General features: G+C 41.2%; 1 protein-coding gene across 3 annotated transcripts in view; it reads left to right on the forward strand.

Annotated features, from left to right (window-relative positions):
* The window catches only part of LOC124113848 (low-density lipoprotein receptor-related protein 2-like), a 91,566-nt gene extending 79,514 nt beyond the window's left edge, over positions 1-12,052 (forward strand). For all 3 annotated transcript variants that reach the window (XM_046474344.2, XM_046474345.2, XM_046474349.2), the window contains 16 exons: positions 534-665; positions 1,239-1,414; positions 2,956-3,154; positions 3,628-3,753; positions 3,888-4,028; positions 4,905-5,036; positions 5,362-5,635; positions 6,253-6,381; positions 6,912-7,135; positions 7,813-7,992; positions 8,282-8,404; positions 8,768-8,872; positions 9,001-9,060; positions 9,363-9,450; positions 10,138-10,285; positions 10,799-12,052. In XM_046474344.2, coding sequence (XP_046330300.2) covers positions 534-665; positions 1,239-1,414; positions 2,956-3,154; positions 3,628-3,753; positions 3,888-4,028; positions 4,905-5,036; positions 5,362-5,635; positions 6,253-6,381; positions 6,912-7,135; positions 7,813-7,992; positions 8,282-8,404; positions 8,768-8,872; positions 9,001-9,060; positions 9,363-9,450; positions 10,138-10,285; positions 10,799-11,080 — 2,519 coding nt within the window. In that variant the 3' untranslated portion in view covers positions 11,081-12,052. The remainder of the gene's footprint in view (positions 1-533; positions 666-1,238; positions 1,415-2,955; positions 3,155-3,627; positions 3,754-3,887; positions 4,029-4,904; positions 5,037-5,361; positions 5,636-6,252; positions 6,382-6,911; positions 7,136-7,812; positions 7,993-8,281; positions 8,405-8,767; positions 8,873-9,000; positions 9,061-9,362; positions 9,451-10,137; positions 10,286-10,798) is intronic.
* The last annotated feature ends 3,006 nt before the right edge of the window (positions 12,053-15,058 follow it).

Here is a 15,058-nt window from a genome sequence, read left to right on the forward strand (position 1 = left end):
GGTTGGCAAATTATTCCAAAGTCTGGTGGTCTGGTTGCTATACATATCAACCCATATTTAGCCCATCTCACAGATCGGGGACCACTGCCATGATGGCCCCGACTGCTACCTTTATTGAATAATTAAATAAAACCAAAAATATTAAACAAAAACCTTTCTATATTCATAAACAAACCTCTGCCAAAAGCTTTTTCGATTCACGATTCCGACTATATCATGACCATGTAATTATGAATCACTATCAAATAGTGATGATATCAGGTGTTCGCCAGGGGAGCGTATCCTGCTCCACCTGTGGCACCTGTCACAAACACATGCAAAGGCAAGTCAATTGTTCACTTGAACAAACACGGAAACACATGGTCCGAGTCAAAATAAGGAATTGTATCGGAAATCTTTTTGTCACTGATGCATCAAATTTTGAAATGGCCGGGAACATATGGAACACGTCAAAATTGTGAACAATATAGACAGGATATTATTGACAAATGAGAGCCATACCACATCAAGGGATATTCTATTTCTATCACTAGAGAGCAAATACAGGAAGTGCTCCGAGTCCGAGTTCCGCTGTGACAACCAGAAGTGCGTGCAGGGACAGTGGAAGTGTGACCATGACAACGACTGCGGGGACGGATCAGACGAGGACCCTAAAATATGCACAGGTAAGTTTGAAGCTGCACTTTTCAATTTCAATTCTTGTGGATAGACATTGATAAGCCAAAAAAACGGTATGATGTATGATGTATGATAATATATTGGTGACACTCGTGGTCTAGTGGATAGAACGACTTCCGGAGGGGGTTGGTGGTTCGATCCCCGACCATATTAAAATATGGTACTTGTTGTTACCTTGCCTGGTCGGTTCTGAGTAAGTATACTATGTCCGAGAGATGCATCCATGTTAAACTGCGGTATGGTATATAAGTAAGCTTGCACAATAAAAGCAGCGTTAATACGGACTAGTACAAGCAGTCCACACACAAGCACGCACGCACGAACGCAGACATGCAAACACACATGTCGCTTTATAAGTGCAATGACCTGATGACAACGTTAAAACCCATTTCATGTTCTTGTACGTTAAACTTGTGTTTCCCAAAAAATATTCTTCTTAATGAAATCACAAATATTAATTAAATTTATTGAATTTCTATATTTCCAATGAGATATGTATATTTATATAGTATTACCCATGTATGAGTGTATATTGTTACCATGTATTACCTCTCCCGTAGACACCCACGTGTGCGCGGACAACAAGTTCACTTGCTCAGATGGGTACTGCACGAGCCTGGAGACGGTGTGTGACGGACGCCGGGACTGCAAGGACACCTCGGACGAATTCAACTGCACCGCCAGATTCCCCAGTGGCCGCTTCTGCCCCGACAACAAGTTCCAGTGTAGCAACCATGTAAGTAGCCTCGGCATTGTCATACCCTTAGGGTAATGTCAGTGTTACTGGTCTCGCAAATGGTCTCACAATTCATAAAATAAATTGCAAGCGATTTCGTGACGATTGATTGGCTTACCAAGCAATAAAAAAGGGTACACGACACCCACTTAGGAACTACTGTTTCCTGATTGGCTGAAAATAGGATGCTTGTGTTGCATTTTTGATGTCTACAGTTCTTAAATACTTTAATATTGTTTTGTAATATAACAAAAGGAATCACTAAAATATGTAAATGACACTTCTATCAAATAGTAGTACTAATGTCGTAGTGCCAGTCTAGTTGGGTTTAGTTATCCTCACTACATGATTTCTTTGCTTTTTCATAGCTATTTGCTGGATGTAGTTGAAATGATGTATGTCAATTATTTGTTGTGTGACGCATACATACAGGATGTCAGCTATTTGCTGTGTGAAGCACACATGTAGTGTGTCAATTATTTGTTGTGTGACGCACACATGCAGTGTGTCAACTATTTGCTGTGTGAGGCACACATTCAGCATGTCAATTATTTTCTATGTGACGCACACATGCAGTGTGTCAGCTATTTGCTGTGTGACGCACACATTCGGCATGTCAATTATTTTCTATGTGACGCACACATGCAGTGTGTCAGCTATTTGCTGTGTGACGCACACATTCGGCATGTCAATTATTTTCTGTGTGACGCACACATACAGTGTGTCAGCTATTTGCTGTGTGACGCACACATTCGGCATGTCAATTATTTTCTGTGTGACGCACACATACAGTGTGTCAACTATTTGCTGTGTGAGGCACACATTCGGCATGTCAATTCTTTTCTGTGTGACGCACACATACAGTGTGTCAACTATTTGCTGTGTGAGGCACACATTCGGCATGTCAATTATTTTCTGTGTGACGCACACATACAGTGTGTCAACTATTTTCTGTGTGACGCACACATTCGGCATGTCAATTATTTTCTATGTGACGCACACATGCAGTGTGTCAGCTATTTGCTGTGTGACGCACACATTCGGCATGTCAATTATTTTCTGTGTGACGCACACATACAGTGTGTCAATTATTTGTTGTGTGACGCACACATGCAGTGTGTCAACTATTTGTTGTGTGACGCAAACATTCGGCATGTCAATTATTTTCTGTGTGAGGCACACATTAAGTATATCAATTATTTTCTGTGTGACGCACACATGCAGTGTGTCAACTATTTGCTGTGTGAGGCACACATACAGTGTGTCAATTATTTTCTGTGTGAGGCACACATACAGTGTGTCAATTATTTTCTGTGTGAGGCACATATTCAGTATATCAATTATTTTCTGTGTGATGCACACATTCAGTATATCAATTATTTTCTGTGTGACGCACACATTCAGTATATCAATTATTTTCTGTGTGATGCACACATACATGCAGTGTGTCAACTGTTTGCTGAATGACGCACACATTAACAATGTGAATTATTTGCTATGTGACGCATCCATGCAGTGTGTCATTATATGTGATGTTTCAGATATGCGTTCCTACAAGCTGGCAGTGTGACGGAGACGACGACTGCGGTGACAACAGCGACGAGGTGGCGGAAGTCTGTAAAAACATGGAGTGTTCTGAAGACAAGTTCCGATGCGACAATTTCAAGTGTATTCCACGATGGCGGCTGTGCGATGGCGTAAACAACTGCGGGGACCAGTCAGACGAAAGGTCAAACCTGTGTAAGTATTTGATCATAAGAAATATCATTAAGAGGGTCATCATGGCCCAATTCTGGACTATGGTGTTTTTAATCTTTCTTGTATTGCCGTTTTATTTGTTTTTTTGTTTAACACCGCACTCAGCAATATTCCAGCTATATGACGTCGGTCTGTAAATAATCCAGTCTGGACAAGACAGTCCAGGGCTTGATATCATGAGCATTGATCCACGCAATTGGGATACGATGACAGGCATCAGCCAAGTGAGCGAGCCTGACCACCCGATCCCGTTAGTCGCCTCTTAAGACAAGCATAGTCGCCTTTTACGGCAAACATGGGTTGCTGAAGACCTATTCTAACCCGGACTTCTCGTGTATCTTGCATTGCAACACCTCGCCGTACCCCAGGTCTATGCTCAGTAATTAGCCTACGTTCTTTCAATCTTAGCACCATTCTCTCACCCCCCTCTGAATAGATCACTCCTTTGCTCATAGGTACTGTAAAGACAACCATCTGTGCATCAAATCAGTTCAAGTGCCGCAATTCGAAATGCCTGGATGCTGATAAGGTCTGTGACAATGTGGACGACTGTGGAGACGTCTCAGATGAAGAGGGATGTCGTAAGTGCACCGTTCGTGTTGAACATTAGAATTAATTTTACTTATTTGATCAGTAGACACGTGTACTGCATTCTTTAATATAACAAAGGGTATATAGGTGATATACGGTTTATATTGATATGCGTGTTATGCAGACAAGGACGTCGGTGTCAGGGACTGCTCAACTACCAACGGCGGCTGCGAACACAACTGCACCAACTTGTCCGAGGGAGGCTACTACTGTAGCTGCCGAAAAGGCTACAAGATCGCCACCTACGACAGAAAGACGTGTGAAGGTGACCAATCCCAAATGTCGGATTAGGGCTTTCAGACAATTTTGAGTATTCTGACCTGGCATCCAGTGTGAAAAAATGCACCCTAGAACAACATAAGTACATTAATTTTAGTAATCTATCCATCTTGTTGTCCTGGGTGCCGTTGTACAAAGCGATCTTAGCGCTAAGGTGATCGTAACTACCATATCCTTACATAGACTTACGACAGGTCGTGCTAAGGTTGTTTTGTACAACGGCACTCTGGTACTGTAGGAAATGTTCTGGTACCGTTGACCTAAAGGAAGGAGCTATGTTGATGAGTAACACCCAAAGAGGTGTATGCCCATGATTTGTTCTATTCGCTCATATATCATGACTCGTGCATAACCAATCATGGTAATGATATACACTCATGCATTGGGTCTATAAATATATAAATATATTTCCTTGGAAATATGTAAATTCAATAAATTCCATTGACATTTGTCATTTCAATGACAAAAGAGTCGAGTTGAATGTAATTTCTTTTGAAACGACTCAAGAGGTGACATGAAATGGATTTTTAGGGTGCGTTCATGATTATTGTACTTATTTAGCGACCCATGTCTGCGTGTGTGTATGTGTAAGTGTGTGTGTGTGTGTGTGTGTGTGTGTGTGTGTGTGTGTGTGTGTGTGTGTGTGTATGTGTGTGTGTGTGTGTGTGTTAAATCATGATCCCTGCATGTTACCCACATCACTATGATCGATTATCTATGATCATGCACATCTTCCACCTATTCCTAATATTGTCCTAATCGTTGTGTTGATACAGTCGCCGTAGTGCGTGTCCTGTGAAACATCAGCCTTCATGTTGGTTCATGGCTTTGTGCTTTAATATCATGTGTTTTTGTTCCGCAGATATTAACGAGTGTGCCGGGTGGGGCAACAGTTGTCCCCAGCTCTGCCAGAACATCAAGGGCACCCACAAATGTCAATGTGCTGATGGCTTCGTCGACACCAACAGAAAAGGCACGCTGTGCAAGTCCAAAGGTTCGTATGTGCAAAGTTATACTGTACACCTGGGTAATAATTGACCTTATCAGCTTATGATTGAGGGGTGGTGTCCAACTAGTTCTACTTGCGAATACCTCAAAAACGTTGGTAATCATAGTAATTGTTTATGGTTGAATTACATGAACAAAATGAAAATGTATTATATTGCTAATAATATTTATTTGGTGCATTTTTCAGTCCCATAGATATTAAGATGAAAACAAAGACAATGGCATTCGTAATGCCTCGTAAATCTTTGTGTTACCTTCTAAACATTCTTCACTGCTCCCAAGTAGACCTTCAACAATCTTATATTCCACAGAGAGAAACGCAGTCCTGTTGTTTGCCATGGGATCCGAGATCCGCCAGTACCGCACCAGCACCAAGGAGTATACTGACGCGGTGGTGGCTGGACAACGGATCCATGCCCTGGACGTGGACCCCGCCTGGCAGCTCCTGTACTGGACGGACACGTCACAACGCAGCATACAGCGGGCAGCCATGCCGAAAGAGGCCACGATGCAGGGGTTCGCTCAGAGCCTGGAAATATCCGGGTTACAACAACCGGAGGGTCTGGCAGTAGACTGGGTAACAAAGTAAGTTATCACTTGCAGTTGTATTGAATGTCGCTTCGACAGTCTAATGTTGGACGAAGGTTGGGATGTTTGGGTGGTAAATGGAAATGACACGTGGATATGGAAATGACAGGTGAGGCTCATAATCTAGGATTCGAACCGACAGCTAAGGGACACAACTCTTAACAGTTGGCTGTGGCATCTTTGACAACATGGTCACGTCTTCTATGAAAGTACAGTTTCAACTCCCTTGCCTCGGGAAGATGGCCGTGCCAGTGCCCCTGACTATGGCATGAACTCCTGATACGAATAATGATCATATTGATGTGACACGTTAGTCAGTCCAGGCTTTGACTAATGGCTCAGGTCATCAGGACATCACTACGTCCCTAATACATAAACTTATATGTATTTGCTCTGAGGGGCGGTCGGGTAGCCTAGTGGTTAAAGCGTTCGCGCGTCACGCCGAAGACCCGGGTTCGATTCCCGACATGGGTACAATGTGTGAAGCCCATTTCTGGTGTCCCCCGCCGTGATATTGCTGGAATATTGCTAAAAGCGGCGTAAAACCATACTCACTCACTATTTGCTCTGATCGTGTCTGTCATTTTCTTTATGAATATATAATGATATTATAGGAACATATTCTGGACGGACTCCGTGAAGAAGACTGTGTCAGTTGCCAAGTCTGATGGCAGATATCAGAGGACTATCGTGAGCAAGAACCTGCACAGTCCCACAGCGATAACTGTGAATCCTAGACTCGGGTGAGTCCCTTAATAGAAATACAGAACATCAAACATAAACATGTCAAGAGAGTCTGATCACAAATCCCAACAGTATCATGACCATCTATGCAGACTGACGTCAGACAAATGTTCATCCCACACTCCGTGTGATCAGGTCCTTCATGGGGTTTCGAGTTGGTTTTCGTAGGGTTTCCGTAGGTTTCCGCTCTCATCAACCTATGCTGATCGTAAGCTATGGATCAGGTGCTGAGACTCGGCGAGACTTGGTTGATTGCATGTTATAGGACCGCGACGACATGGAATGTTGCTCAGAATATCAATCACTGGTTTGTCTGGCGTTATAAAACAAACACACTAGCAAACAAAAAGAACTGGGGTATCCATTATATAATTATACCCTTTCTCATCTGATGTTCGTTCCTAATATTTCATATGCATTTGTAAGCCTAGCGAATTGAAACTAAAATATTGAAAAGAGACATGTATGATTTATATCCCCTCATGGCGGTACAAGGAAGGAAACAAATATTATTTGATTTCCACTTCAGGTTTCTCTACTGGACAGATGTAAGTGGAACCCATCCCAAGATTGAACGTGCATGGACAACTGGAGACAAGCGATCTGTACTGGTTTCAACAAAACTAGGCAGGCCCACCAGCATTGCAATCGACTTCTTCATGGGCGACCGCGTATACTGGTGTGACGCTAAGGAGAACGTCATTGAGTCCATGAAGGCAGATGGTTCCGACAGGGTGGTGGTCACAGCCAAGAGTAAGATATTCAATAATTTGTTGATGTCTTGTAGTGGAATAAACTGACTATTTTTCATGTATTAATGTATTTTCTGCAAGATAACACAGCAAAGGGCAATACTCCTCAAAACGATCTCTTTTTTCCATACTATGGGTATACGTTTCTAGTCAGCATTCATCATAAGCGTTGTACGAGTGAGTAGGTGTTTACGCCACAAACCTTATCATGACAGAGGATACCAGAAATCGGCTTTAATCATTGTTCCAATGTGGGGAATCAACCCCGGGTCTTCAGTTTCACTGTTTGGTCAGGGTTACAGCATTCAAGTCATCAATAAAGTTTTCAAAAGGATTTATGGAAGACATTTCCAAATTTGAGGCATCAGTGACAGAATTTATGCACAATGCAATTCCCTATTTTGACTTGTAACCGCTGAACAATTGACTTGCCTTTCCGTGTATTTGTGGTGGTGCCAGGTGGGACAGGATACGCTCACCTTTTCGCGAACACCTAGTATCAGCACCATTTGATTGTGATTCATAAACACGTGGTCATGATATAGTCGGAATCATACAATCAGCTCTGCTTTTAGCCGAGATTTCTGATGAGTATGGAAAGCCTTTGGTACTTTTATTTAACAACTTGACTAGTCCATCCCACACTGTTAATTTCATTTGGCATTTGTTTATTTTCAGATCTGTTGAATCCAGTGAGTCTGGACGTGTTTGAAGGTCGCCTGTTTGTTGTGGTTCAGCAGTCAGGACAGATCATCTCCATGAACAAGCTGGGCCTAGGGGATAACAGGACCCTCCAGACAGGCCTGGTGCTACCAACAGGCATCAAGATATACCACTACAACAGATATGATCTCACGAGTACGGTCTTACACCAGACATGTATTTCATCTTGTATTCAGAGAGCGAATCTACCGCTCCACGTTAAAACTTGTTACCCATGTAACCTTATTTTCTTGCCTCAGCAATTTTAATTTAGGTTTTCTTTTCTATGTAATTTCACAGAACTTCACTTGGGAGTTCCTTGTGGATGCTGAAGCGAAGCGTTCCTTGTACTGCATGGTCTGTGAATGTTGATCAGCCACGTTGTCAATGAAACCATTACGATTCATGACCACGAGATTGAGGGGATTGTATTTCTATCTTCTAGTTAAGAACGCTTGTGCAAAAGCCACGTGCAGCCACCTGTGTCTCCCCGTGCCAAGCGGATTCCGATGTGCCTGTCCTGACGGCACCAGCTTTGCTGATCCAAGTGAAACAATTTGTGATGCAGGTACGAAATGTAGCTTTTTTCACCGTTTTCTCTACTGTAAGGCACAAACACAATTACATTAAACGTTGACAGGCACCGACATTTGCTATATGGAGTTATGTTCCTTAGCTGTGCCACGATCCGATTATCGGGAATCTCCAAGATTAACTCCGATTATGATCTTTGATCTGTCCTCGGCATGATCGTTGGCTTCACCAAAGTTTCACTTCCTGTTTTAAACCAACTAGAACTTATGTGATATTCCTCAAATACCGTACTCACTCACCTATAATCCCACATCTAAACATTGTTTTGCTACCAACGTTTGTTTGTCATGTGTGACTCAAATTCCGCGTAACCTATTATTTCCACTTCTTCTTTCAGCTAAAGAAGTCGAGATCCCTATACCCGAGGGCTGCAAGTGTCGGAACGGTGGAGCCTGTGTTAAAGTGGCTGACAACGATACCTACAACTGTGACTGTATAGCAGGTAATTAACGACCACTGAACCAAATACGTAACTCTATCCAAGATGAATTTCGGTATTGACAGATACATGCAATGTCAAAATGAGACTAACATCATTTGTTCACTACAATTGCAATACATATTTTTCAGGGTTTTATGGACAATATTGTGAAAATATACAGCCACAACACCTTTCCCAGGATGATACAAGTACGTATACTCTACAAGCTATTCAAAATAACAGAACTCAAAGGGACCTTCACCATTAACAAGTTATATCCAAAGTTAGTTATGGTACGCAGTCACGTTTAGTGATTTTCCAAAGGCTACTGATAACTTGTTTGAAGGTTTTACTAAGGTATTTAAGAAACGCCATTATCTAAAAGTTATTATATAAAAAGGAACAGTTTCCTAGTACCGTCTGACTTTGTTACATCCAGCGGTGTTTGGATCTGAAGAGGCGACTATTCAGAAGAGATACAAGAAATCATGTTTGTCACGTGTTGTTTCAGGTACAGCTGCCATTGTGGTGCCGATAGTGCTGGTGACCATCATCATCGTCCTCGTCGTCGTCATACTATTGGTAGTTCGGAGGAGAGGGTAGGTTTCTGAAAAACAGTATCTGCTTGCATTCATTGCTGCAGAGAACGTTGCAGTTGTCGGACGCATCCTACTGGAAACGTTAACAAGTACTCCAATGAGTCTTGCGAGCTGATAAATGATATAGGTTTTATTGCCCATTTGGTTAGAAATGGCCGACTTAATAACAATCGTATGTCCAAATATCACTTCACCTGCACCAGTGTATTGTTAACGTCATTGGGGCGGCATTGTTGGCTAAATTCGATTCTTATTTTAACGTCAGGTTGGAATAATGTCACACTAGAAACGATGATAGCTGAAGATAAACGTCATTCGAAAATATGTTTTTTCTAATATAGCGGTCGTGATCTGTGCATATTGTCTAAGGGGAAGCTTAAAAGGATTAAGAAATAATGGGAAATAAAGAAATTATTACACTGACATGTGTGTCAAGCTGTTTTTCGAAAGGTGTAAGAATACATGTATTACCCTCTCGCTCAGGCGATACAGGGAAATTCAGACACTCGTTTCGGAAAATCAGTATGACACACATGCTCGTATGTTAATATCTATATACGGGATATACTATTCCAACTACAAATTTGAAATATGTTAAATAACACTCTATACCCACGATTCCATTATTTAAAGATCGTTAATGACATATTCCAGATGGAACTAGATATCAATCAATCTTTGTTTCAGATATGGTTTTAACTTTAAAAAGATCCTATCAAAGACGCCCTCGTCCGACCCTGAGAACAAGCCCCAAGGCGTGGTGTCCTACCACGACGGGAAGCTGGGCATGCCCGGAATAACATACGACCTCCCCGGGGCCACAGGCTTGAATGCTGTAAGTAACCACAAACTGAGTCCTCTTGGGAATACAGGGGCACAATATCCCATGCTTGTCGGAAGAAGCTACTAAAATGATTGGGTGGTAACACTGTATGACCTGATTGTGTGTTGTTCATACTTTCAAGACTCGATTATTAACAGATTACTGGATATCAGCTGGAATATCACTACAAGGGACATGTTTCCAAAATTAATTGTTTCTGTTTTATTACAGCAATAATGCTGAATGTAAGAGTTTTGCTTGGTTGGTTGGTTTGTTGTTAAACGCCACACTCAGCAATACTCCAGCTATATGACGGCGGCCTGTAAATAATCGAATCTGGACCGGACAATCGAGTGATTGGCTGAATCGGAATACGATGACTTGCATGACCCAAGTCGCAGAGTTTCACCACCCAAACCTTTTAGTCGCCTCTTACTTCAAGCATGGATTCATGAAAACCATTTCTCACCCAGATGTTCAATGGTATTATATTTTTTTTAAGCTGATGTCATTCATTTTTAACAGGAGTCGTCGACAGACCCCGTTGCAAGTATAAACGACCCTACCTCTCCGACCAACTTTTGTAACCCCATGTATGACAGTCTACACGTCCAGGAGACGATATCCATACCCCATTCATCTCATGAACCACCAAAACAAGCATCGGATGTGATTGACGCCTTCCATTCGGACAAAAAACATTATAACGGAAGTGCTGACATCCGGCCCCCTCCCCGGGCATTAGACCCGACGGAAGACGTGGAACATGACACGGCTGGACTTGTTACCCAGGGAGACCTAGAGTGACCCCGACCCCTAGGCAGATAGACAGAGGTACTGTTGAGAAACTGCACATCTTCTGCCAAGATTTGTCTTCCAAGGAACATGGAGGAGATATGGAGATTTGAACTGGCATGTCTAGGAGTGAGTGAGTGTGTTAATTTCAGCCATTTAAGGACGTGAACTAATTACACATTCATAACATCAGGCACAGTCAGACAGTGTTGTAAATATCAGATTAAATATACTACTCAAAAGAAGTTAAGGTACACCCGATTCTTTCACAGTACTATACTTTAGTTAATCTGTTATGTCTGAGGGGGTTTATTGTGGTTTGAAACCTCTGATTGACCAATCAAACTCGATTATTTTCCACATTCATGGTAGTAGAATGGACCTTACGCTTGCAGTGCCTCGGCAAATGTTTTCAGCATTGTAACGTTTTGATAACGTTTGTAACTGTGTGAACAAATCTAACGTTGAAGTGTATGACAGATTAACCGTAGAAATATGAAAGAATCGGGTGTTCTGTAACGTTTTTGAGTGGTATATGTTCCAAGATAGATGAAGGCATTTTAACATGCATGTCTTGAAAGGATCATGTTTCAAAATAGACTTAGTCTCTTCTTGATTGTAATAAAAGAATAACTTTTTATATACACTAGTTGTGCGATGTGTCTATGATTGTGATTGCTGTGATCAGGATGTTGTGTATGTTCCTATCTTGTGGGTGCCTTGAAATGTCAGAATGCTAGTTCTATGAATACTAGAGAAGCTGCATAATGATGTAGAATGGCGTCTGAGACTCCATAAAAGATATATGAAGTCACTGAATGTTGTGCTGGACTGTAGCATTATGTTTAAGATTCATGTTGAGATGTTGTATGATAGTTATCACCGTGCCCGACGTAATGACTAGTGAAGGATTAGAGTGTATATACATACCCCCATCCTAATCCCAGAAATAGAAGTGACCATAGGCGGATCCATCCCCCCCCCCCCCCCCCCCCCCCCCCCAAATGTAGTATGTTGTTGGCATAAAATTTATCAGAGAGAGACTTTGATATTTTGGCCCCTCCCTTTTAACAATGCTGAATCCGCCCTTGGTTACCCTATGAAACGTTCAGTGCGTGCAGGGGCATCAATTATGTTGTCTCAGTGTGAAAGACACCCATATGGGACATGGCAAAGTACATCTATGCAACATAGTAACGAATCTGACATTGATTTGACAACTGCTGAAGTCCTATTTGACATGTCTGTTTGGAGATTAGGCTTTATAAGGTGCTTTTAATTTGACTGATTTCAATGTTATGATTGGGTACTTCATATTGCCTAATAGTATGTCACCATGTGCCTATGACTGCATAATTCCAATATCCATTCTTCTCCATGGTCCTATCACATTTGCATAACCGTATCATGACAGCATATATAAACCATGACATCATGTGTGCTACATCGTTGTCTTAACCACATGGATGATACAAGATTTGTTGACCTTCAAATTGGAGGGTTTCTAGTTTGCCATTTTTATCAAAATTATAAATAAGACTGTGAGATTGAATCCTTTCAATATTTAAGAACATGATTACTATTTTGAGATGAACTATTAAACATTTGCAATGTTTCACAGACATAATATTAATCATAAATGGTCAGTTATAGATTTCCCATGCAGCCTACATCGCAGAAAGACCAATGTTGCATATTCAACACAGACCAAATTTTAACAAGACTTAGTGTTCTGTGACAAATAACCAAACCAAAATCATGAACTGGTGTGATTGAAGTTGGTTTATGATTGCTTAAACTGTATATCAGTTATAGTCAGTGTAGCAGCCTAATGTGGGAGGACAGCGAGAAGTGATGCAGGTGTCAGGGGTCGCCATTTTGATGACTACACCTGACATGACACATTTGTAACCATCTCTTGTGGTTGTGTGGTAAACATTTACATTCATGTCAGGACGTCAAACATCTGGGCTCCGTTCCACAGAGCGATCGTAGGGCTACGACTGTTGTAAGCCTATGCTAAAGAATGGGAGTTACTATCATCTTAGCACTACGTTTGCTTTGTGGAACGGGGCACAGGGGTTTTACTTGTCCATGTGGCTAAATCTCAAAACGCTCTATGTGTGACCCCATTGTCTGACAGTAGGTTAGATGGGTCATGTAATGAGTGAGTGAGTGAGTTGGGTTTAACGCCGCTTTTAACCTTATTCGAGTTATATCACTGCGTGTCAGTGATGCAGGTCTCAGACGTTTACCACTTCGGTGAAACCCACAAGCACAGATATGGTGCTGACAAACCTAGAAACATAATCAGGGCGGACCGGGATTCGAACCCACAATCCTTGGTTTCTGGCGTGCCCAAAGGACGCAACTATGCACAGCGAATTGCGGTGCCTCAGACAACTGAGCCATGCGTGCCCCCCGGTCATGTAATGAGAGACCAAAGAATCTCATAATACTTTCTCTCACACGTCCATCAACCAGTAACCCGCAACATCGCCATTTCTCTTGCCAAAAGTATAGTGATCTTAGAAAGTTCTTCAAGTGAACATTATCATCATGAGATTGTAACTGGCTATAACATTGGTATCATGTTTGTAAGAAATGTAACTTTTACTGATTTATTCAGTGCTGTAGGACCTGGTACCATCGTACCTATGAAGTGAGGGTGTTTGTTTTACCCTCATTACCACTTTGTATCATGTACCACCCACAACAATCTCCAGATATCGATGGGAGTTTGTAAGCTGCATTATTTGTTCTTCATCATGTTTTCTGAATTAACAAAGTTTCATTGAGAAGATGTCTTCCAAAAAATAATGCCAATGCAATTTCTACATGTAATGTATTTCCTTGTATGTATACGAACTTGTAAAATATGTTGACTTGTATAGCCAGAGATTTTGTTGTATTTTTACATGCATAAAGGTTCACAAGAAATATGTCCACTGAATACATTTCTGATGAGTGTTATTTCAGGGTATAAATAATGTCCATGACTGTAAATAATTGTTTTAAGTGTTGGAATAAATATATACCAGCAGCTTGTTTTGTGTCCTTTGTTTTACCTTCTTTGATCAACAGACCACACTTAATGGAATAATTTTGCCTTCACCTTTTCTTCTTTGTTTTGGTATTTTCTCTTTGTCAAAGTGCATATGTTCTCCGTCAGTACAATACAATGCATTTTCAGGTCCATTTTCAATCATCAGGGGGCTTTGGCTTTTCAAGAATATTTCTTTTGATCTTTTCAACACATGTCATCGTATCCCAATTGTGTGGATTGATGCTCATGATATCAATCACTGGATAGTCTGGTCCATACTTTATTTACAGATCGCCGTCATATTGGTGTAATATTGCTGAGTGCGGCGTTAAACAACAAACATATACAGTTTTCTTCATGGACATTTCCTTTCATCAAACAACTTTCTTGTTTTTATATCATGAAACAAGATCCTTCCTGAGCTGATAATACAGTCAAGTCATGTTAATCTGACAATCGGCTATGTGTATTGAAAAATGGCAAATCTAAAAGGGTTAGTCTCTTAGACATCGTTTGTTTTGTTTCTTCAAATCCTTCAACAATTCTGCAAACCACATTGAAAGATATTGCAGAGGCCAAGGTTGAATCAGCCATTTAATTGTGGCAAGAAAAAGTATACACTCGTGTTTGATGGTGGCTAAATACGAAACAAACAAGAAATGGTTATTTGATGGTGGTGGATTTGAGAGGGTATCATAGGCGATAATTAGGAGATAAACATACTGTTTTTTCAACGTAGAGCTAGGTTACCTGTAGATTTAACTGTGCTAAATTGAATTTCAAAACGAATGTGCAGATCTCTGTTGTCTTCTAAACTTGAAATACATTCTCTTTGTAGATTTCTGTCGTGTTTTCTGCTCAATATGTATTGCCACATATCGTAGTAACAGCATCTTCCCATTTCGTAGCCTATTATTGTACATATAATTATTTGATGTGCCTAC

The sequence above is a fragment of the Haliotis rufescens genome, unplaced genomic scaffold (assembly GCF_023055435.1).
Source record: "Haliotis rufescens isolate VD_foot unplaced genomic scaffold, xgHalRufe1.0.p SCAF_4, whole genome shotgun sequence".
Taxonomy (NCBI): Eukaryota; Metazoa; Mollusca; class Gastropoda; order Lepetellida; family Haliotidae; genus Haliotis; species Haliotis rufescens.